General features: G+C 60.8%; 1 protein-coding gene across 3 annotated transcripts; it reads left to right on the top strand.

The window, feature by feature from the left end:
* Positions 1–54: 54 nt before the first annotated feature.
* Positions 55–6,904, top strand: NOC4L (nucleolar complex associated 4 homolog). Of its 3 annotated transcripts, none has more exons than XM_072722557.1 (15): positions 55–272; positions 385–505; positions 1,114–1,220; positions 1,517–1,624; positions 1,759–1,908; positions 1,987–2,086; positions 2,170–2,204; positions 2,556–2,606; positions 2,719–2,830; positions 2,933–2,993; positions 3,187–3,297; positions 3,386–3,546; positions 3,631–3,713; positions 3,821–3,934; positions 4,014–6,904. In XM_072722557.1, exons 1-15 carry the CDS (start codon positions 156–158, stop codon positions 4,131–4,133), a joined length of 1,551 nt encoding a protein of 516 aa, XP_072578658.1. In that variant the 5' UTR covers positions 55–155; the 3' UTR covers positions 4,134–6,904. The 3 variants fall into 3 exon arrangements, with proteins under 3 accessions (XP_072578658.1, XP_072578657.1, XP_025844028.2); XM_072722556.1 differs by having other exon boundaries at positions 75–131; XM_025988243.2 differs by lacking the exons at positions 55–272; positions 385–505 and adding an exon at positions 741–827.
* Positions 6,905–22,706: the final 15,802 nt, after the last annotated feature.

Raw genomic sequence — 22,706 nt, 5'->3', positions numbered from 1 at the left:
CGGGCGGCGGCGGCGGGCAGGAGGTCCGGGCGCGGGACGGTGACGTCAGGGGGCCGGGCGGCGGCGGCGGGCAGGAGGTGCGGGCGCGGGACGGTGACGTCAGGGGGCCGGGCGGCGGCGGCGGGCAGGAGGTCCACGTGGGGCGGCGGGGCGGCATGGAGCGGGGCCCCGGCCCGGATGGCGCGCGCCGGGCGCTCGGCTGCCTGCTGGAGGCGGTGCTGGCGAGCCGCGGCGAGGCCAACGCGGTGTTCGACATCCTGGCGGTGCTGCAGGTGGGAGCGCGGGCGGCGGAGGGGGTCGGGGTCGGGGTCGGGGTCGGGGCGGGGCCTCGAGGGGCCGCGGGGTCTCGGGAGGCGGGTCCCCCAAGCCCGCCTGTCCCCTCAGTCCGAGGACAGCGCGGAGGTCCTGGAGGCGGTGCGCGCGTGCGGCCGTCTGTTCGCGGCGCTGCTGGAGCGGGGGGAGCTGTTCGTGGGCCGCCTGCCGTCGGAGGACTCGGTGCTGGCGGGTGAGCTCCCGGGCCGGGCCGCCCCCTCCCCCCCCCGGCCGCCCCCTCCCCCCCCCCGCTGCCCCCATCCTTCCCCCCCGGGCCGCCCCTCCCCCCCCGCTGCCCCCTCCCCCCCGGCCGCCCCCTCCCCCCCGCTGCCCCCCTCCCCCCCCCGGCTGCCCCCATCCTTCCCCTCGCCACCCCCGGCTGCACCCTCGGGGGGGATCGTCTCCAGGAAGGCGGAGGGCGGTTGCCAGCGCGGAGTGAGACCCCCCAGGCGGTTCCGGCTGGCGCGGGGTCAGCGGGCGGAGGGGCGGGCAGAGGCTCCCGGCACCGGTTCCGGGTAAGGCCCCCGGTGTGCCCTGCGTGTGTCTGGAAGCCTGGTGGGACGTGCCGGTGTCTGACCCGTATGGACACAGCGGCCAGGGCCTCGGGAGCGGGGGTGGGGGCGTCTCCTGTGTCCCCACTGCAGATGGCTTAGGTCTTGGAGTAAAGAAAGGGGCGGGGGGCCCTGTCCTCAGAACATGAGGTTCTTTTCTCCCAGCCCGGGTCTGGGCCATGGTGACCCTTCGCACCCGTCTCCTCGTGGGGTTGGGTGTGGGCTGACTGCTCTGCTCCGCTCCCTGCAGGGTCCCAAGGGGCCACCCGCAAGTACAAGGTGTGGATGAGGCACCGGTACCACAGCTGCTGCAACAGCTTGCGGGAGCTCCTGGCCCACTCCTCCCTTGAGGTCAAGGTGAGTGCTGCTGTCTGGAGCACCCTCCACACCCGCAGCCGCCCGTGGTCCACACACAGGGAGGCGAGGCCACCACTGCCCCCTTCTGCGTTCCTGGCCGTGTCGTTGCGTGCCCCCCCCCCCCCCCCCCCCGGCCGTCTTCCCTGTCTGGTTGGTGTTTTGGTGGCTGGTTTTGTTGTGCGTTTGGTACCTGTGGGACTGCCGTGTCACGGGCACTTGGTTCACATTGTGAGGGGGCCTCTAGCGGGGAGCCTGTGGCCTGGCACCTTAGCCACTTTGCCACCCGCCGTCCCCAGGAGCTAGCTCTCAGCACGCTCATGAGGTTTGTGCAGTTGGAAGGAGGTCACCCCCTGGAGAAACCCAAGTGGGATGGCTGCTACTTGTTTCCCCACCAGCTCTTCAAGGTAGGGGCAAAGTGGGGGTGGGGTGCTGGGAAGGGCCCTGGCGCAGCTGGCTGATGGGCGCCCTGTGTGCCCCACCCTCCCCTGCTGAGGGGGTGTGGCTGCCCCCTGATGCCCACCCCCTGCTCGGCGCTCAGGCTGTAGTGGAAGGCCTGCTGTCCCTGGAGGACGACTGTTCGCTGCTCCTCTCCCAGTTCCGGGAGTACTTGGAACATGACGACATCCGCTACCACACCATGCAGGCGGCCACGGATATTGTGGTCCGTGTCGCCAACAGGTACCCGGAGGTGAGCTGGCTGAGTCCCATGGCTGGGGGATGGGGTGGGGGTGGGGGTACATCTGTGCTCAGGCCAGGTATTCTGCAGGTGCCGCTCACTTTTTGGAACAATGCCTTCACGCTGCTGTCTGCCGTGAGCCTCCCCCGCCAGGAGGGCCGCACCTCTAGCTTCTATGTGAAGCACGCAAGTGAGCATCCTGGGTGGGTGGGCAGGGGTCCCCGTGGGGCTGCTTCCTTTCCCACGTGCCTGCTGACCCCCTCTTCCCCGCAGAGCTGTCACAGACATGGAAGGTCGTTCATCTGAAGGTGAGGTGCTCCGTGGCGGGGGTGGCTTCCCTGGCTCAGGCAGCCACAGGGGTCCCTCACAGGGATGGGGGCAGGGGGTGGGGGGAGAGGCACATGGGTACCTGGGTCCCAGGCCCTCAGTGGGCCTCCTCGCTGTGGGCGGTCGCACACATGCTGCTGTCTGCCCCCCTATGGCTGTGATCTAGGCTGGGTGTTTGCCCTCATTTTGTCGGAGTTTTCTGATTCAGGGTTTCCAGCTCTGGCACAGCAGGGGGAAGGTGGTGTGTGTGGTGTCTCCTCCTGGGGTGGGGTGTGCCACCCCACCTCGAGTCTCCTGTGCCACCCTGACACCCCCACTGCCACCTACCACAGGAGCACAGAAAGGCCTTCCAGCTGATGTGGCTTGGCTTCCTCAAGCACGAGGTAGGGATGGGGCAGGGTGGGTGGGGAGCAGGCGCCCCAGGTCAGGGTCCCTCTGGCTCACGTGGTCCTTGGAGTGTGGCAGGTGCACCCACACATGCTGCCTCCCCGCCAGCTGCCCCTTGGCCTGTACAAGAAGGTGCTGGTGATTATGCATGACTCCATCCTGCCCCACCTGGCCCAGCCCAGCCTCATGATCGACTTCCTGACCCGCGCCTATGACATGGGTGAGTGCCTGCCTGGCAGGGCGTCTTCGGGAACCCGCAGAGCAGGCCCGTGGGGTGGCGGTGTGGGGTGGGCTGGGGCTTCACCACCATGCATGTTTGCAGGGGGAGCCATCAGCCTCTTGGCTTTGAACGGACTTTTTATCCTGATTCATCAGCACAACCTGTGAGTGTTCACCTGGGAGGTGTCTGCCCCAGGCTGGGGAGCCGGCTGAGCTGCCCTAGGGAGGCGGGGGGGGGGGTGGGTGGGGGGGGGCAGGGGGCAGAGGCCACTGGGAGCCACGATCTGTCTCTTCATCATCTGCTTCCACCCCCGTGCCTGCTGCCACTCACTTACACCACAACCCCCCGGCTCCCAGCGAGTACCCTGATTTCTACCGGAAGCTCTATGGTTTGTTGGACCCATCCATCTTTCACGTCAAGTACCGGGCCCGGTTCTTCCACTTGGCAGATCTCTTCCTGTCATCTTCGTGAGTGCCAGAGGCGGGGCTGAGATGCAGAGCGGGGGGCAGGGGTACTGGGTGAGGAGGTCTCACTCAGACCCACCATCCCTCCCAGCCATCTGCCTGCATACTTGGTGGCTGCCTTTGCCAAGCGCTTGTCCCGCCTGGCCTTGACTGCTCCCCCTGAGGCCCTGCTCATGGTCCTGCCCTTCATCTGCAATTTGCTGCGCCGGCACCCTGCCTGCCGTGTCCTCGTGCACCACCCTCTGGGCCACGGTGAGTGTGGGCAGGGCCTGGGGGGCCCCCAACAGCCAGTACACTGGGGCAGGTCACAGAGTGGGGCCTGGGTCTCATTCCTAGAGCTGGACAGTGACCCCTATGACCCTGAAGAAGGCAACCCAGCTGAGAGCCGAGCTCTGGAGAGCTCCTTGTGGGAGCTGCAGGTGAGCACGCTGTGTGCATCACCCCACCTCCCAGCCTATCCGGGAGTCGGTGCTTTTGTCTGGGGCCGCTGCCCAGGAAGAGAGTGGTGATGTGCGCGATTCTGCAGGCCCTCCAGCAGCATTACCACCCCGAGGTGTCCCAGGCTGCCAGTGTCATCAACCAGGCATTGTCTGTGTCTGAGGTCAGCATCGCACCGTTGCTGGAGCTCACGGCGTTTGAGGTGAGGGGCGAGGAGGCTGAGGCTTGGGTGGCTGGGGTGCGGGGACTGCAGCGTGGGAGCATCCGTCCATCCCTTGCAGATCTTCGAGCGGAACCTGAAGAAGAAATGCCAAGAGTCAGTGCCGCTGCAGTTCATCCCTGCGCAGGGTTTGTTGGGACTTCAGGATGATCTCTGCGCCCAGCACTTCACACTCAGCTGACCTTGCGCCATCCCCTCCACCCCCATAGTGGTTTATAGGAGAGAGATTGGGGTAGGCTGTGGGTGGCTAGGCGCTGACCCTGTCTCCCAGCTCCTCTGGTGGCTGTGTCCACCTGGAGCCCCACGCCTGCTGTGCATGTGGCCTGTGCTGGAGGGTGGTGTCCGGGGCCTCTTGCCTGAAGCCAGGTGGGTGCTGGGGAGGTGCTGCAGAAGTGACCCCTGCCCTGGGGGGGGTGGGCTACAGGTGCCCAGGTGGTGGCTTCTGCCAGCTCCGAAGGCTTCCCTGGGTGCCCCAAGCTCCCCCAGGCCCCTTGTCCAGGGAGCGTCTGGGCCACGCTCCCACGTCTCCACTGCATTTGGACTTGTGACCTAGGAGCGACAGTAAGCGTCTTCTGTCCCGGTCGGCCTGGAGGAGCACAGGGAGCGCATGCACCCATTCCCAGCCAGGGCCTGAGGAGGACACCTTTGTTCCCTAGCCCCCAGGACCCCTGGGTGTTCACCCTCCTGAATAGAGCGGGCACCGGCAGCCACGGGCCTGGCACTCACTTGGTTCCCGTGTGTTTATGCCTTTGAGGCCCCGTTTCTGCCAGACCAGCCCGGTCGTTGAGTCTACCTTTTCTCCTAAAAATTTGCTTGTCTGGGGACGGAGGAGCCGCCCGAGTGACGGCAGCTCACCTGGGATGGGGGGGCCTGGCAGACACACGGGCAGGGATGGAGAGCCTGGGAGGGAGAGACCCTGGTTGCCCTGCAGCCTCCTGTCTGAGGTCCAGGCACACTTCCACCCCTGGAGGAGCGCCCTGGTGTCACAGCAGCAGTTGTTTGCCAGTTTGGTCTCTGGGAACTGCTCTGGTGGCTCAGGACCCTGGTGTGCCTGGTGGGTCCTTTGTCCAGGTGGTGAAGTAGCACCTCCTCTACATAGGGTGCTGTGATTTAGGGACACTAGCGCCCCTACCTCTTGGCCGAACTGCCCTGATTCTGTCAAGCCAGTTCATGCCCCAGGGCTTTTACACTGCCGTCTCCATAGCTCTCTCCCCCTTGCCCTTGGTCTTCAGACTCTAGCCTGAGTGAGGCCTTGGGGAGGCCTCTGCTGATCATCCTGTAACTGTTACGGTGCGTGCCACGGGGCACATGATCTTTGTGGCTCTGCAGCACCGCAGAAGTCTGAGGATTATCCCTGCTGCCATCCTTCACAAGGACCAAAGAGGGCTCGTTACTGACCTGCTGCTTGCCTTGCCCCCCCGGGCCCAGGACTTGCCTGGCATAGAGGAGGGGCTCAGCTGCTGTTGGGCACCTGGGTGGCTCAGTGGTTTGAGTGTCTGCCTTTGGCTCAGGTCGTGATCCCGGGGTCCTGGGATGGAGTCCCACATCGGGGTCCCCTCTTAGCACGGCAAAACCAGCCCTCTCTTTGGGCCAGTCCATCCTTATGGGACCTTCCCGAGACCACCACATGACAACAGTGTGGGGTACACACTCAGGAACCCTCAACAGTCTGGAGCACACCACTGAGTCAGTCCAGTCTCTAGATCAAGCCATGCCTGAAGCCAGTACCCAGTCTTTTCTTAGTTGCTGAGCAGAAGTGTCCCTTTATCGTTTAAATCAGTGTGAGGACACCTACCTTAACGTATTCCTAGAGCCCAAAGGTCTGCGTTTTCCGAGCGCGTGTGGTCTAAACGTGTAAATTCTGTTACCCTTCCCACTGAGGGTGGGGTTTATATCCGTCCCTTCCCTTGAAACTGGGATGGCTTTGGGACTATCTCAACTAGGAGGCTATGGCAGAAATGATGCTCCATGATTTTCAAAAACTTACTTTAAAGTTTATCTATTTCTTATGTATTTTTGTGGAGCTAAAATTTGCATAAATAACATGAAATCGGCCCTTTTAAAGCCTACAGGTCAGAGGCGGTGAGCTCATCCAGTGTGTGCAACCACCACCTCTGTGGATTTCCAAAAGATCCTGTTGCAGCCAGCAACACTGACCCCGCATTCCCCTCCCTGCCCCGGTTCCCCACATCTGCTCTTCATCTCAGGGTTTACCTGTCCCGTGCGCTGGGTCGTCTACGAGGAACTGCCGCGTTTTGTCCTGTGTCTGGCGTCTTCACTGCCATCACGTCCTCACAGTTCACCCACGGGGTGCTGGGCACCAGGGCTGCATCCCACTGGGCGTGTAGGCCACAGCTGTGTGTCCACTCCTGCGTCCTCGGCAGACACCTACCTGGGTTGTCTCCACCTTCGGTGCCTCTGACGGGTGCTGGGAACACCTGGGGTGGACTTGAGGTCCAGCTGCAGGAAAAGGATGCAGGACTGGGCAGGGGGCAGGAGGCCTGACCCCCTGAGCCTGAAGCTTGGACCCCTCTACTTTCAGGAAGTCCTCCTCCTGCGGGTGGGAGGAGTCAGCTGGGGACCTGGGTTACTGACCAGAGCAGAGAAGGCCAACCAGCCTCCTGGGGCCAGGGTTGGTGGGGGACAATGCTCAGACCCCTGGCTGTGCCCTCCCAGGTCCCCCTCCTGGGAGGCTCACCTGAATGGTGTCCCAGCCCCCCGGGGCTCACTCCCTAACCCCCATCCCTCCAGCCAAGACAGGAAGATGCTCTGTCCCCACGGGGGATCATGCTTGGGGCCCCAGGAGGCTTGTAACTTGTCAGATGGAAGATGTCACCTGGCCTTTCTGCTTGACATGTCTGCTCAACCTCTGGGTTCTCCCCAGCCGGGAGGCTGGGTTCACACTGAGTTAGCCACTCGCCAGAACAAATAAAGTCTATGCTTCCTCATAAAGCACCGCTGGCGATCACTGGTGGGGGGGGCTCCTCGCTCATCCTGGACGGCTGGCCAGACCCAGCACGCCGGGTAAGGGGCATCGGGAGAAACCCGGAGATTCTTCCAGAAAGGTGGTGTTGCACAAGAGGCAGTGGCTCAGGAGCCGCACTGTGTGCGTGGCGGTGGGGGTGCGGGTGGGGGTATCAGAGACCTCACTCACAGCCATGGGGCTGGGGCTTAGGGAGGTTTCAGGGGGTTGTGGGTGGAGGCTTCCAGCAGCAGGTGGGAAGGGGAGTGAATGCCCTTGGCCTGCACTCAGGGCTGCCTCCCTGTGTTCATTCATTCAACAGACACGCATATGCCCAGGTGTGCGCGCTGGCATCCTGGGGAGTGGGGTACGCAGGAGGCTCACCTGAATGACGTCCCAGCTCCCTGGGGCTCACTCTCTAGCAGAGGGAGACACCTAGGCAGTGGAATAACCGAAACAGTGCCTGGTGTTCTAGAGGCAGTTGGTGCCCTGGAGAAAGACGACGGAGGGAGGGGAGATGGGGCTGCCAGCAGGGCTGCTACATCAGAGGGGAGGGTGAGGAGAGAGCCCTGGGCTGTGGGTGAAGGGGAGAGGGCTCCAGGCACAGGACCACCAGTGCAAAGGGCCTGGGGCAGGGTGTGTCTTGGGCACTGGAGCCCATCTCAGTGGCTGCTGTGCCAGGAGTGGAGTGAGGAGGAGTGGCTGAGAGGTGGGGGCAGACCCCCAGTGGTCCCTCTTGCTGGTGATCTAGAACTTGAACTTTTTTCCCCAGTGAAGTGAGCGCTCTGAGCAGGTTGGGACTGGAGGCACGGCTGTGTGTGGAGCGGGCTGAGGGCACCACGCGAGCACAAGGCAGGTTCCATCCATGCTGGTGGCACAGCAAGCTCAGGGACTGGGCCTGGTCTGGGTCTGTCTGATGATGCAGGACCCAGATCCCCGTGCGTCTTCCTGCTCTCAGCCAGGGAGAAAGGTTTCATGTCCGTGGCTTAGTATGTCTAGGAGAGAGGTGGCCTCGGGGTCACCTGTGGGGAGGCGGCAAGGGCTGTCCTCCTGGGACCTTCTCTCCGTCGCCGGGTCTGTGGGTCCCTCCTGGAGCCCCAGGGATGAGGGCCTCCCAGTTGGGCTCCTACAGGCAGGGAGTGGCTCATCTGTGAGAGATGCACTGACCCAACTCATTTTCCTGGGTCCGAGGATGTGGACTCCTGCATTTGGGGTTACCCAGGACTGGGGAGTTCGTCAGCCACGGGTTTTCCTTCTGTTGGAGGCCAGAGTCCGCCCTGCCCCACCCATCTGTCCCTGTAGGTGCCCTGGGCGGCTGCCCTTCTGCCCAGGTCCTTCTGACCCCCATCTCCCGATACGTCTGTGCCACAGGGGGCCCTGACCTTCACGCTGCCCCTGGGCTGTGCTGCCAGATGTCCATTAGCGTCAGCACTGTCCGCGCTCCCTGGCCTCTGTCCCCAGCGTGTGCTCCAGAGCGTCCATCTGCCGGCAAACCAGCTCCCACTCCTCCCTGTGCACCTGCTCCTGCCCAGGCAGCCCTGGAAGGGGATGCGCCCAGCTCCCTTTCTGCAGGGGCCTCAGGCTGGAACCACGCCTCAGCCCTGCCCACATGCCCCCTACTCACCCACGAGTCTTTAGGGCTGCAGGTGGGGGCAAGGGTCCTGCCTGCCCTGCTCACAGGTCCAGCCATAGGAGGGTTGAAGGCTGTATTTGTGCGGCTCAATCTCAGGGCATGAGAAATAGCAGTGCTCTGCGCTGGGGGACAGATGTGAGGCCAATAGGGGCAGAGGAACGGGGGTCCAAGCGTGAGCTTGGAGATCAGATCCAGCCAGCCCCAAAGCCAGTCTCCACTCTTGTGTGCCCGAGGGCCCTGGGCACACTGGCGACAGATCCAGGCCCTTCCCTACTAGACTCTGACGGTGCCACGAAGAGGCTTCTTGGTCCAGTCAGCTCCACACCCAACTTGGGGGCCCCTATGTTGGGGTCAGTAGGCCTCGCTGGGGCTGGAACTGGTGGCCAGGGCAGCACACAGGCTGAAGGACCCTGGCCCCTGAGCGCAGCAGCAGGCACAGCCCTCGCGGTTGACGAGCTGTGACATGCACAGACCAACGGCTTCTGTCGCAGTCTGGGGGCCGGCCAGAAAGCAGGGGCTGGGGGCCCTCTGGGGCCCACCCATCCTGCAGCAGCGTGCGCCACCACGCAGCTCCGCCACCACATGGCTCCCGCTCCCATCTCTCTGCCCTTCGTGCGTGGTCATGGTCAATGGATTGGGGCCCACCCCCTCCGGTACCGCCTCACTTTAACTCAGCTAATTACACAGAAACGTGAAAAGTCATAGAGACTTTAAAATACTCTGAACGCATCCGTCAGGGAGGGATTTGGTCGCAGACAGCAGGAGCACGACGGCGGCGTGGGCGGGCAGCCGGGGGCTGTCCAGGGGCTCCTCGGCGGCTCTGCGCAGCAAGCAGGAGCTGCCTGCACCGCGGCGGCCCTGGAGGTGAGCCCGAGCCATCACCAAGGAAGGAGGAAGCTCCGCGGCAGTTCGCTGAGGGTCCTTGCTCTCTCGTGGCAGATGGGCAAGCGGCCACCCTGCAGGTTTCTTTACAGAAATCACAGGAGTCCCCTGCTCCTCCTACCTTCAGCTGTGTCCCCACGAGTGCCGTGACAGCAGGTGAGGCAGTCAGAGAGCCGGGGGTGTGGGAGGGCTCCAGAAGCTTGGCAGGCCTGCGGCACCCTAGGAGCTGAGGTTCACTTTTGCAGCTTCAGCCTGCTGGCTGGGAGCCAGGTCCTCGGACCAGCATCAGGCTTGCCTGGAGTTCTTCTGTCTGCTGATTCTTGGGGTGCAGACAAGACCCCTCCCAGGCTCGCTGGCGCTCTGCCCCCTCCAGTCCTGCCCTGCGCTGAGCTGGGGGGCAGGGGTGCTGGCCAGTAGCCCAGGCCTAGGCTGCTTCAGGAACTATATACCTTGGATCACAGGCAGCGGTAGGAAAGGCTCCTTCGGGGTGTGGCCCTCAGCCCAGGACTCTGACCAGCGCATCTGACCAGCGGCAAGGCCTCCCGCCTGGCTGGTCCAGGCTGTGCTGAGCCCCCAGCGCTTCTGCGCCAACTGGGGGGTGGGAGCCACATCAGCTGGGACCTGCCTGGACTTGAAGCAGGGTCCGTGAGTGGATGCACAGGCTCCCAGGAGGATGCCCTGCCCGTCCCCACGTCTCTCCCCAGGAGAGTGTGAAGGTGGCAGTGGGTCCTCCGGGTCTCTGAGGCTTGGATCCTTCCACTAGCTCTGTGCGGGAGGCTGGCGTCCTGGCCGGGTGGGAGGAGGGAGGTGGGCATCCCCCCAACACTCCAAACTCACCCCCTAGACCCCCACCTGGATGGAAAATGTACAGACCGCTTGGTGTTTAATGAGCAGAGAGCCAAAGCCCATTTCCTCAGTAAGCCCTTGCTCTGGAATTGATTTCCGGTTAATTTTGTTTCTTTTGTCTGGGTCAATACTTGGGACAAGTTCTAATCAGATGAGGGATTTGGGACCACAGGCTCCGCAGGCACGTCCCTGCTCAGTAGCCTGGACTCAGAGTCCAATTTCCTGCATTTAAAGATTGACACCTTCTCCCTGCACCATGGAAAGTGCCACTAATTAGAATTGTTGATGGTTACAGGAATTCTTAATGATGCATTAATTGTCCTGGTTCTGGGCCCTCCCTCCATCAGGCCTCAGGCTGCACGGGTCTGGGGGCAGCACAATGAGAAATCTGATTTCCTTTGAAGAGCTAATGAGCTGGTGAGGCAGCAGAACCCATCACCGCACCGCAGACATCCAGGGAGACTCCACCGCAAGCAGGCGCTGGAGGCCACGCACACATCTGCGGGAAGACACCTGCCATTCCACAACACCTGCGACCAAGGGACATACTGAGGGAGGGAGGCCAGTGCCACGGAGGCTACGTGGCTGTGAGGGCTTTTTGCCAGCAGCGCAGGGCGGCCAGGGAGTGAGACTGGGGGTTGAAGGGGGTCTGGAGGGAAACGACCCTGTGCTGGGGACCGGCAGGGCCAGGAGCCCCAGGGGAATAAGCCAGGGTGATAGCGGGGCATCCGCAGAAGCTATGCCCACCAGCGTGTTCCCCAAATTCCTGGGGGGGGGTGCCCTCCCGGGGGCCCGAGCTCTCCTGACAGCTGGTGGCCCCTCTCCCAGAGTCCTCGGCCAGGAGGTCCAGAGCTCACTCCATCAGCTGATTGCGGGTGATGAAAAACACCAACCCAGACTGGCCCCCCCCCCCCGCCCCCCAGAGCTCTTGGCTCTCTTTGTTCACACTCTTCCGAAAGGCAGAACCAAGACCAGAGCTCGTGGGCTCCCTGCTTCTGTGGGTGATCCTGGTCCAACGGCCCCCACAGAGGTCACCTCACGTGGCAGCTGAGCTCCGTGGGCGGGACTGCAGCAAGGACCCAGAGATGGACACAGTATCCTGGGCTATCCCCAAGGCTCGGTGTAAGGATCTCATGGGGACCCTTGAAATCCTGGCCGTGGTCGGAGAGACACATGACGGAGCAGGCCCTGCCCCTGGGGAAGGTGGGCTGCATTCTGGACACTGCCAGGAGGAAGCCGGACAGTCCACCTTTGCTGAGGCTGAAGTGAGGGGTGTGGGGCGGCTGCCCCTCCCCATGTTGCCAGGGGCCAGCTGCCCTGAAGAGACAGGAGAGCCTCCAGGGAAGGGCCGCAGGGGAGAAAGACGAAGGGGACAAGCTCCAAGGGCAGTGAGAAGGGAGGCCTGTAGGGCGAGGTACCTTGAAGGACACGGGCAGCTGTGGCAAGCTTGCCGGAGTGGCCAGGCCACCGCCGGGGGGGCTGCGAGCCCAAGAGGACGTTGGCCTGACCAGGCTCTCTGCAAGTTGGGAAAGCTCTGGCCCCACCTTGAGAAACAGCAGCCGTGCCTGATGGTGGCCCCTGGACGCTGTGTGTGCCAGCAGCTGAATCCTCCTTCGGGTGACTCCTGGGCATTGCCACAGATCCAGCTGTCCCTGCCGAGGACAGGAGTACACACAGGTGTCTGCGGCAGGGAGCCTCAGCAAGCCAAGAGGGGTGTTGCTTGGGGTGCATGGGGCCTCACCCATAGCTTCGGTTCCTGGCATGTACAGGATGTCCACCCGGTGCCCACTCTCCACAATCCAGAAGCCTCCAGGGCCTTCCAGAAAGGCAGCAGGTGGAGTGACAATGGGGCGGCTGGGAGGGTTTGTCCCTCACTCCCACCCCCTGCTCAGAACCAGCTCACCCAGCACCCGTCCAGCCCTGTTTTCTGTTCCCTACCACTAAGCCAACAAGCTTGTTCGAATCCCTTGCAGCTGGAGGTGGGTGTGTGAATCTTACCCATGAGACAAAAACAGGAGTCTCCCGAGGACTTCCGGGGAAGTCGTTGTCCTTCTGATATAGGCCGCTGCTTTCTCCTCCTTCCCCTTCCTTGTTTTTGTTGCCTAGAAAGTGTGCGTGATGGCTGGAGCTGTAGCAGCCACCTTGAGATCACCAGAAAAGGGTAAGAGAGTCTGAGAGGCTTGGTTCTGACCCCCTGGAGGCACCGAGATGTGTCCCCAGGGCGAGGCAGGTGAGGAAAACAGAGTTAAGCACCTATCTCTCAGCTGAATGTGGTCCTTGACTGACCATTGCCCATCCCTGCCCCCCCCCCCCCCCCCCCGGCAAAGCGGGTCTCTGCCTTCCTGGGCAAATACCTTCTATTCTTCCACATGAGACCAGATTTCTGAGCCACAAACAAATGACCAAGAGATAGGGTTTTGTATGAAAAAAAAAAATTATTAGAAAAGGCAGCCTGGTATAGGAACGCGGAGGCCAGAGGACCTGGCCTTGCTCTTCGGCGCTTTCTTCCACCTGGTCCGACGCGCATTCCTCGCTCCCCTGGGGGATACACGTCCAGTCTGTTTCTTCAAACAGGGAGGTGAGGGCCCCTGGGTGATCCGCTCAGTTGAGCATCTGCCTTCAGCTCAGGTGATGGTGTCAGGATCCTGGGATCGAGCCCTGCACTGGGCTCCCTGCTTGGTGGGGAGCCTGCTTTTCCCCCTCCCTCTGGAGCTCCCCCAATTCGCGCTCACTGGCTCTCTCTCACTCTGTCAAACAAATAAAATAAAAAAATCTTAAAAAGAAAGAAAACACCCACGAGGCACGTCCTGCACTTTGCAGGTTGCGCAGCTGCTTCGTATCCCAGATGACACCGCACACACCGGAGGCGTCAGGGGGTGCAGACAGGCTGCTGGCTCTAGTAACGGCAGGGGCGACACTCAAGGCCCCAGGAAGCTTCTCGGGAAGCGGGGCCCGTGCAGTAGCAGCCCAAGCCTGTTGAGACGCGGAGTGTCCTCCCTGCGGCAAGGGCTGCCAACGTGGTCCGCCTGCTCGGCCGTCCCGGGCTTGTGAGCGTACTACCCCGCACACCCCCGCACACCCACACTGCCCGGTGCTGGCCCTCGCAGAGAAGAGTCATCGCGTCTTCCGCCCCCTTTCCTGTGTGACTTTTCCTGGACCATGTGTAGATATTCTTCGCGTGTTGTGCAAAGGTTCTTTGTGGTAGGCTTGGAAATGTCTGTGCCCTCAGCACAAGGATGCGGGTTCTCGGAACGCCAGGTGTGTGCTGCCTCTGTGGATTGTGATCGGATGCGGCCTGCACCCGGAGCCCTGCTGGGGAGGTCCCCTCCCTCCAGCACCGGCCGCCCCGCACCCACGCCTGCAGATGGAGCCCACCCCGCGCTCTGAACTCCGCGTGGGAAATGTGTCGAGCGCCGCTTTGCCTAATGGCTGCTGTGGGGCAGGCATACAGCTTGCTCCGCCTGTAAGTGGGACAGTTCCTGAAGATACGACGCCTCATTTCCTGGGATGGACCCTGAGTTGAATTAGAGGGAGTTCCACGTGTCTGGGAGATGACAGCGGGAGAGCGGCCCCCATGTGAGGCACCAGAACCTGACAACTGGGACTGTGGCCATTCCCTTGTCACCCCTGCTTGGTCTCCTCAGAGGAGCCAAGTGGGGTCATGGGTCTGGGGGCTCCTGTTCCCACTTCCCCCTGGAGGGAAGGGTCCAAGCTGTGACCAAGTAGTCCCACAGGCCTGAGCTTCTGTGGGGAGAGGTGGGCCCTGCTCCAATCTCAGGCGAGCACATCTCAGGGCCCAGGAGGCCCTGCCCCGACCCTTGCTCCGCAGGCCGTCTCGGTGACTCACAGCTGCACCTCTAGGTGCCAGTGGGCCCGATCCAGGCTTCTGGATTGCGGAGAGTGAGCACCCTTTCCTGTGCCTTTAGCAGCAGAGACAGCTGGGCCCCACTCCACACACCCCTGCTTCATAAAATAATCATTTCTTATTATAAGATATTATCTCATTGTAGGATAACTAGAAATGATTACAACTATTATTTTAAATGAATAATATAGCTATTGTATTACGCAAATATTATAACTATAAGTATACTCATTATTGGTTATCACGAGTATAAATAATTTATATTAGTTAAATTAGTAATAAATAATTGCATTGTTGTAATATTAATATATAATACAATGATGATATATTAATTATAATGGCAATTACTATTATTGGAAATGTCAGAATATTTTCTTACCATATATAAAAGAAAAGCAAAACTAAGCATGAACCCCCCCCAAAAAATAAAATAAACATGAAAACCCTGATGCACTGTAGTGTTGAGGTACCAACCTTTTTGCACACGTGTACACATTTTATTGACAAAGCAGAATTATACTTTGTGCATGTTTTTTTTTGTGCATGTTTAAAGTTTTTTTTTTGTGAAGATATGACTTACATATAATCATTTTCAAAGCATTTTCTTTGTTTTCATTTTTCTCATCTGGAGACAATCTGAAGGATGGTTCCCCCCACCCCCCACCCCCCACCCTCCACTGTGCCCTCTGCACAGGGAAGGAGCAGGCACAGCCACCCAGGTGCCTCCCTCCCTGCCCTACCAGGTTGGGCCCTCCACTGCCCCAACCCCCTCCTTCCCACCACCCCTACCCTCTTCCCACTGCCCCCCCATCCCGGCCACCAGGTCAGTCCCCCACCCCTGTGGGCCACAGCTCCTCTCACCACCCTCCTCCCAGCTGACCACCCCTCCCATCCCTGCCCACCAGGCGGCTGCCTCGGTAATGGTGTCAGCAAATTCCTCATGATAAATCTGTTACACCTGCCTATCTACCCACCTACCCACCCATCTCTTTGGTTCTGCTTCTCTGGACACTGGTGGTGTAACGTCTCACAAGTGCCTCAGTTTCCCTATCTGTAGAGTGGGAGTCAATACTAACTCCTCCTCAGAGGGCTGTTGTGAGGGAGAAGACACTAACTGACTGCAGGGCTGGCAGGTCCCTGGCACTGCCAGGGTGCTGTGGTTCTCCCCTCCGGCATCCTGGGGGGTGTTTTAGGGCTTCCCAGCATTCTGGGGGGACCGGCTCCGCTAGCGTGTGGTCTCTGTCCCGGGCGCTGCCTGCAGCCCTTGGTTCTACTGCCCCAGGCAGAGCTGGGGGTTGTCCAGCAGCAGCTTCCCTGCGCCCCCCGGCCTGCACCTGCTGTCTGCGGCCCTGGGGTAGACTGCAGCTGGCGCGTGGTGCGAAGTCCAGTTGCGATCCCTGAACGCAGTCCTGGTCCTTGTGCGGAGCAGTGGCCCCTGCTTTCCTCGGGAGCACCTCTGCGACCTCTGCAGCAGGTTTTCCTGTCCTCTTGGGATACCTCGGATCCTTACTGGTGCCTCTGCCTGTGGCTTCCAGGGATGCATTAGCCTTGTTTCAGGGGTCTACGGAGGGCTCTGTGGTCTGTGTGATGGCCTCGAGCCTTCTTAATGGTCAGCGCTTGGTTCTGCTTTGGTGCATCGTGCATTTTGGTTTCTGCCCTGTGGGGTCCACATCTTGGCTTCCAGTTCTGCCGTCCCGGGTAGGCCTCGTTTTGTTTCTTTACCTCTGATATCTGTGGTTTTCACCTCATTCTTACGTTCTGCCTTCTAATTTCTAAGCTCTTCTTAAAAGTATAAGATAAATAAAATTAAATAGGCTTTAAAACGCTGACTTCTGGAGGTCTCAGGTGAAGCACTTGTGGGGATTTCATTCTGTCCTCAGGGTATTTTATTCTGGAAGGTTTTTCATGTCTGCACGAGTGTGCCGAGGGCTGCTGGGTCATTCCTTTTTGTTTTGTGTGGGTGTGCAGACAGGTGGCTCCTCCCTGAGGACAGGAGTGAGGTGGAGCAGGAGAGAAGGGGGGTTCTCCAAGGTGAGCCCCCTGCCCCGCGGAGGACACGCAGGAGCCAGCCTGCTGCTTTTTTTTTTTCCTTTTTGAGTAAAAGTATCACTGCATTTATTTTTTTTTAATCTTTTTTTTTTTAATTTTTTTATTTATTTATGATAGTCACACACACAGAGAGAGAGAGAGAGAAAGAGGCAGAGACACAGGCAGAGGGAGAAGCAGGCTCCATGCACCGGGAGCCCGACGTGGGATTCGATCCCGGGTCTCCAGGATCGCGCCCTGGGCCAAAGGCAGGTGCCAAACCGCTGCGCCCCCAGGGATCCCTGCATTTATTTTCATATGCGTAATTCTTCTACCGCGTCAGCGTTTCCGTCTCAAAATCGCAAAGCTTGGAGCTGGATCACTTGGCCTTTCCTCTTCCTATCCCCTCCCAGTCCGCAGTGCTTGCCCCTCCTAACGGCAGCGTCCTCTCGGGCCTGCAGTTTCCTTCAGCGCATTCGAGCCTCGGCACACTCCGCGGGTGTAGCCTTCCGGAAAACCGGAAAACCGGCTGTGTCCCCCACCACGGCCACTCTGCTTCCGGTGATGGCGCCTCTCTCCTGGGCATGAAGGGAATCCTTGCCCTGCTTCCCCTGGGTCACTTTGTGAGGCTGATGCTTTCCACACTTCTTACGAAAGTCCTTCGGGTTCTAGGAACACTGACCCCTGTGCAGTGGCGTCGTCTGCACGACGAAGACGGGAACTCGGTGCCCACCCGCCTCCCCACCCCAGATGTGGGCTCTGAGGGTCCGAGCCACAAGGCTCGGGGCCCTCTCGACTGCTGCCTTCCCGGAGAAATGAGCCCGGGTTGCAGGTGATCAACACCCCAGAGCAGCACCAGGCCTGGGGCGCCCTGCCGAGTGCTGCTGCAGGTGGCGGCCTCGCTGCTATCAGCCAGTCCCAAAGAAAGGTTGCGCCGTCGATTTGAATCCGCTCAGATCAGCCACTTAACTTAATTTTAAAACGACTATCAGGTGCTTAAAAGAGCAGAAGGAATAACGAGCCACGCTTCCCATCCCATTGGTCCCCAAGCAGTTGACTGCATCGGCGCTGTCAGCCTAGGGAGCTTCCGCCGGCGAGCGAGGCAGCAAGGCCCGGCTCTGGTTCGTGCCAGGGCGGCTTCTGGGGGCCCGTGGTTGGGGGCCGTGAGCTGCCACCCGGCTGCGCCCTCAGACCCCGAGCTCTGCGCAGCTCCCCCCTGCTTCCCGCAGCCGGGACAGCCTGGGCCTGCTGGGCCGGCAGCCTCTGGGGACGAAGCTCCAGGCCTCCTCAGCGCCGACGCCTCACAGACAGAGACACCTGTCCCCGGACCCCAGCGCGTCGGAGGGTGCGGTCCCAGCAGGCTTCCTCCTGTCGGGGACAGGCTGTCCTCACTGTAGCCACTGCGCTGCCATCCCGTCCCCGCCCCCAACACGCCCGAGCTCCCATCCTCAAGCGGGGCTGGGGCTCCCGGGGACACAGGACGCAGTCCCTGAGGGCCGCAGGTCACCTCTTCGGTCCCTGCTCAACAGCCCACTCCACTCGCTTGGGTTTCTGTGTAGACACTATTGGACCTGCACTGCCATCGACCCCCAGCAGCAAGGGAAGTTCCCCGGGAACAAACGCGTCAAACCGGAGCATTTGCTCCGCTGGCTCACGGCCGCCCTCCTGGGCTTCGGACACACGCTTGGCGCCGTGGTGGCGGCCGCTGTAAGCACTGGACTGACCCACGGAAGCCACAGAAAGGTGAGGACGGGCAGCACGCAGCCTGCGAGGACCCAGGGCCGGGCAGCAGTGGCAGCAGCCGCGCCGTGTGCCCCCCCCAGCCCTACAAAGGAGTCGGGCACCGAGACACCTGCCCCGGTAACAAGGCCGGTTCTCCAGCAGCGCGCTCATGGCCTTGTCATTGGCGGAAACTGCGGGCGGTCCGGATCCACCAGCCAGTGTCCTTGTGGGCAGAGGGAACGGGACACAGCTCCACCAGGAGGCAGGGGTGGAGGGAGGCAGCCACCAAGGGTCCACCAGGTCCCCCCCCAAGCCTAGGAGGGAGCAGGGAGCACGTCCCGGCCACACCTTAACTCTGGGCTTCTGGACCCAGAGCCGTGGGAGGACGGGCCTCCGTGGTTTCGAGGCCCCAGCTTGAGCTGTCAGGCACAGTGTTCAGGGCAAGCTGTCACGGGCACGGCAGGCCAGCGGTTGGGTCCCACGCAGGCAAGTGACACGGCTTCCAGGCTAGTAGCGGGTGCCTGAGAGGTACCCCTCGGGGCCCTTGGCAGCAGGCCGCGGCTGGCCACTGGGCACCGTCACCTCCTCAGCGCCCAGGCTAGCACATGGGGAGACCCAGCACACCCGAGGTTCTGGGCAGGCTGTGTGCCGGGTGCCTGCAGCAAGGCAGCCCAGCGGACAGGACACTTCCCCGTGGCTTCCAGGTGCTGTGGGTGTCAGAGTCCAGCTGGAATATCCATGTTTCTGACGCCCAAATGTGTGGGGGCCTCCCTGAGCTCAGCCGGAGTTCTGCGTCCCACGACCAGCACTGGGCCCTCCCAGTGCCAGGAGCTGGAGCCCAGGGCCAGTGTGACCGGAGGGATGCAACTCGCCACCATGAGGTCAGCCCTGTGCCCGGGGGTTGGCTGCCAAGGCACCAAGAGAGCCGTCCCCGCAGCTGCTGTGTGGCCCTTCATCTGCGAGACCCCCTGGGCTTCCCAGAAGCTGTGGAAACTGCTCCCCTGGGCTGTGAGGAGGGAACTTTCCCCGCGTTTGCCTGGAGCCCTGGAAACAAGATCCGCCCGCACTGCTGCCTACGGTGTCCCAAGGGCCTGAAAGAGCTTTCTCCCGTGTGGGTTCTCTGCTGCCAGCAGTGGTGAGGCCCACAAGCCAATGCCTCCCCCCAACACCCCCAGCCCCTCTGTCCGCCTGGGTGTGCCTGGGGTGAGGGCTCAGCCCTGAATTCCACTAGTGCCCACAGCGCCCTGGAGGCAGGACCCACACGCCCGGGCCACCCCGTGCCTGCAGGGAGTCTGGGGCCCCAGGACCAGGACAGGGCGGGTGCTGGGGGGCGTGTGGTCTGTGGAGGAGGCTGCAGACCTCAGCGCCCCCCCATCTCATTTCCTCTTCCAGGCATCCCCTCCCTCAGGGCCCTGAGGCCACTGCTGTGGTGGGGGAGTGGGGGTGGGGGCTTCTGGGGTTCTCAGAAGACTCTTCATCCCTGTGAACATTGGGTCCCTGGCCAGCCCCACCCAGGAGCCCCCTCCCTGTCCCCCATCTCTGGCTGTCCTGGTTCCCTGCCCCACTCCCTGCTCTACTCTCCCACCACCCACATCCAGCCCTGGTCCCTGCTCCCCCACTGCCCTCCCTGCCCTGCTCCCCCCAACCTGCTTCCTGGCCCACTCCCTGCCCTTCTCTCGGGGACCGCACCCTGGGCCAGGCCCCTGCTTCCCACAGGGTCCACTCACCCAGCCAGTCTCAACCATAACTGAAGATTCATTGGAGCAATAAATATTTTTATTAGACAAAATTAAATTCTGACGCACGTGATCTCTGTCAAGAGCAGAGCAAAGGGAAAACCTCTGTGTGGTCCCTGCTCCTCATTAGAAGCATCTGCTTGTGAACAGCCCTGCCCAGAGCCCCACTGCTCGTTAGGTTTGGTGACCAATGAACCGTTTTAAATAAACAACATGAGTTTTTCTAAATTCACTGCAGAGCCAATTTATAATTGGATTAATGGAAGAAGTGGACTTGCTATTAAGTTTTATTAGATTCTATTTGCTTGTATCTTTGCCATTTGAACATGACTATTGGTTAAAAAGAAAGAAAAAAACCCATATTCAGTGCAGCCAGGGAGAGTGCAGGGGAACAGGTGTGGCGTGGAGCAGGTCTGCCTAGGAACCCCTGACTGGCACCTTCACCAGGGAAGGTGTGAGTGCGCCTGGAGCTGCGTATCTTCCGTCCTCAGAGCCTCTGTGTCCCCACCTATAAAATGGACACAGAAGTTCTCAGCCCCACTCAGGGTTATTTTGAGGATGATGTGGGATTGCAATTTCAAACCTATTTCTCCCTCTTCCTCCTTCTTCCCAGAGTGCTCGCCAGCACTTCCCCAAGCAGGTGGGGATGGGGGATCACTTGGCTGTAGACCTTCTTTGCTCTGACGAGAACCCCCTGTGTTATGTGGCTGGGAAGACACCGCGTCCGGAGCCCCGGGACGATGCAAACAGGGAGGCACTGGCCGGCGTCCAACAGCTGCCATTCCCCCTGACAAGTACGTCCACCTCAGACAACTTCCAGCCACCCACCTTCCGTTCGGGAGCCTGCCCTCACTTCCACGTGATAGATGAACCAAGAGTGTGGGTGATCATAAAATGAGAATAAATAGCAAGTAGTGAGTTTGGAGTATTTGCCTTTGTTTTCAACATAACATATTTAATCGTAGGTTCAGGGTAATTTACTTTTGGCAATAGCTGTATTTCACAATTGGTTCACAAAATTCCTGAAACTGTAAAAATTGACTCCTGCAAGTGGGTATGGCCCAGCTGGCAGACATCACTGGAGGTGACAGAACCTGCCTGATTTCCTCTCGAGCACCGCGATGGTGGGTGCTCCCGTTGCTCCTGTAGCTCCAGCCCCACAAGTGGCCCAGGCTCCTGGTCCCTTCAGCTGCTGGAAGGTGAGTCCCAGGATGCCCCAGTACCCCCCACCTTGAAGCCTCGGCACTTCCATCATGCGATCTGTGGCCTGCCATGGGAGCCCCTGTTTGATGGATCCTTGCTGGCACAGTGGGGTGGCCTCAACCACAGACCAGTGTTTCAAAAGAAGACAGAGAGGAAAAATCACTGTGCTTTGAAGCCGAGGAAGTGAGAACACGAATCGAGTCAGGGTTTCGGGGGCTGGGTTCACTCCAGGACAACCCACGGATGGTGTGAGAGCGTCTTCTGAATCCAGGATGGTGGGGTGGGGGGTCAGGGGAGTGCATGTCACTGTGGGTTAGGATAGACCGGGATCAGCACCAGCGGGAATGCCCACCAGCCTGCCACGGCCACACCTCACCGCGACCACAAAATTGGTCAGGAACGTGTCCACACCTGACGATCTGCCAGGCCACCTCTGTTCTCTCCATTCTCAGTCCAAAGAGCCCAGGGGCATCAGCTGGGCTCTTTGGACTGAGTTCCCCACCCCAGGCCCTGGATTCTCAGGCAGTTCTGGAAAAGCCCAAGCCTGGGTGGAGGGTACGGCTGCTCACGAGGCAGGAAGGTCTGCAGTGAACGAACGTAGGAGAGCTCTGGGACCAAGCCTTGTGGGAAGGTTTGTCTGTCATGGATACAGCAGACAGAGCGCCACTGCCTCGAACCCACTGCTGTGGTGCCCGTAGGCCCGGCTGCCTGTCCTCGGTGACCTGCGTCCCCAGAGCCGGGCGCCAGCCACGACCCAACAGCAGGCTTTCAAACTGTGCCGCCTCCCGTGAGGACGGGAGCTTTGTGGCGACACTTCCATCTTCCGCGAGGCTGTGGGGCACAACCAGCACTTTGATGAGGCTGTCAGTCTGCCGGATGAACTGTGACACTGAGAGTTTTAGGGTTTTAAGCTGTGACACTTTCTATTCTAAACCACTGGCAATCCCCTTAGTGGGCCCATGGCTGCTACATCTCACCCTCACTCAGGACACCCCTGGATTTGAGTGTGCTCAGGTCTTTGGTGAGAGGTGGACTCTGGAGGCCTCACTCACTACCAGCTATTGCCTCCATTATGGTCTTAAAATTGGGGGATGATCTGAAATAGAGGGTTTTTGGGGACTTGGGTCAGAGCTGGTCAAGTTCCCTAGGGAGAGTGGGCGGGGACCTCGGGGTGGGCAGGGCTCCCTGCAGCAGCAGAAAGTAGGGGACTGGGCCCCAGGAAGGAGCAGGGGAGGAGCAGCAGGGAGCAGGGGGAGCCATGGGGCCTGGGATGGGGGACAGTGAGGTGCAGACTCCCGGGGTCTCTGCGGGGCCAGAGAACAGCGGATGCCAGATTAGGTGCCCTTTGACCCCGAGGGTAGGTCAGAGCCTCCACCTTCCCCAGAGATGTCCCATAGGAGAGGGAGAGGAGCTGCTGTCTCAGGGCTCGGATGCCCTGGCCCTACCAGAACAGTGCTCCTCTGCAGGGACAGGCACGGCTGGGGCAGATAGCTGTGATGTTTCCCTGGAGGGGCAGGTGGGGCCCTGTCCTCCCTGGAAGGTGGGCTGCCTGGCCCTGGACAAGGGACAAGGGGAACATGTGGGTCATATATGCCCCCAGCCTGAAGCCCTGCTGTCCAGAAACCCTGCCAACCTGCTCCAGGCTACCCTACAAGAATGGGGGCGACTTGGAAATCACAGATGGCGCCGCTATTTCTGCCCCTGGGAGACCCCAGGAGGGACAGCAGGAGGACATATCGGGAGCCCCCACTGGGAGGGAGGACTGGGTGGTTCGGCTTGCAGAGGCTCGGCCTCTGTCTGGGTGAGCCAGGCCAGCCTGGAGGCCCTGTCATCAGATGGCCCAGGCCTTCCACTCAGAATTATGGTGCAGCTGGTCTCAG

Source organism: Vulpes vulpes, chromosome 10, assembly GCF_048418805.1.
Source record: "Vulpes vulpes isolate BD-2025 chromosome 10, VulVul3, whole genome shotgun sequence".
Classification (NCBI taxonomy): domain Eukaryota; kingdom Metazoa; phylum Chordata; class Mammalia; order Carnivora; family Canidae; genus Vulpes; species Vulpes vulpes.
This window is presented reverse-complemented; position numbering and strand designations above follow the sequence as displayed.

What these genes read in the sequence shown, in the direction of transcription:
- NOC4L (XM_072722557.1), top strand. Translation starts at nt 156, where the DNA reads ATGGAGCGGGGCCCCGGCCCGGATGGCGCGCGCCGGGCGCTCGGCTGC. An exon ending in GCTCCTTGTGGGAGCTGCAG is followed by an intron (nt 3,714 to 3,820) that starts GTGAGCACGCTG and finishes GCGATTCTGCAG; the next exon opens with GCCCTCCAGCAGCATTACCA. An exon ending in TGGAGCTCACGGCGTTTGAG is followed by an intron (nt 3,935 to 4,013) that starts GTGAGGGGCGAG and finishes CATCCCTTGCAG; the next exon opens with ATCTTCGAGCGGAACCTGAA.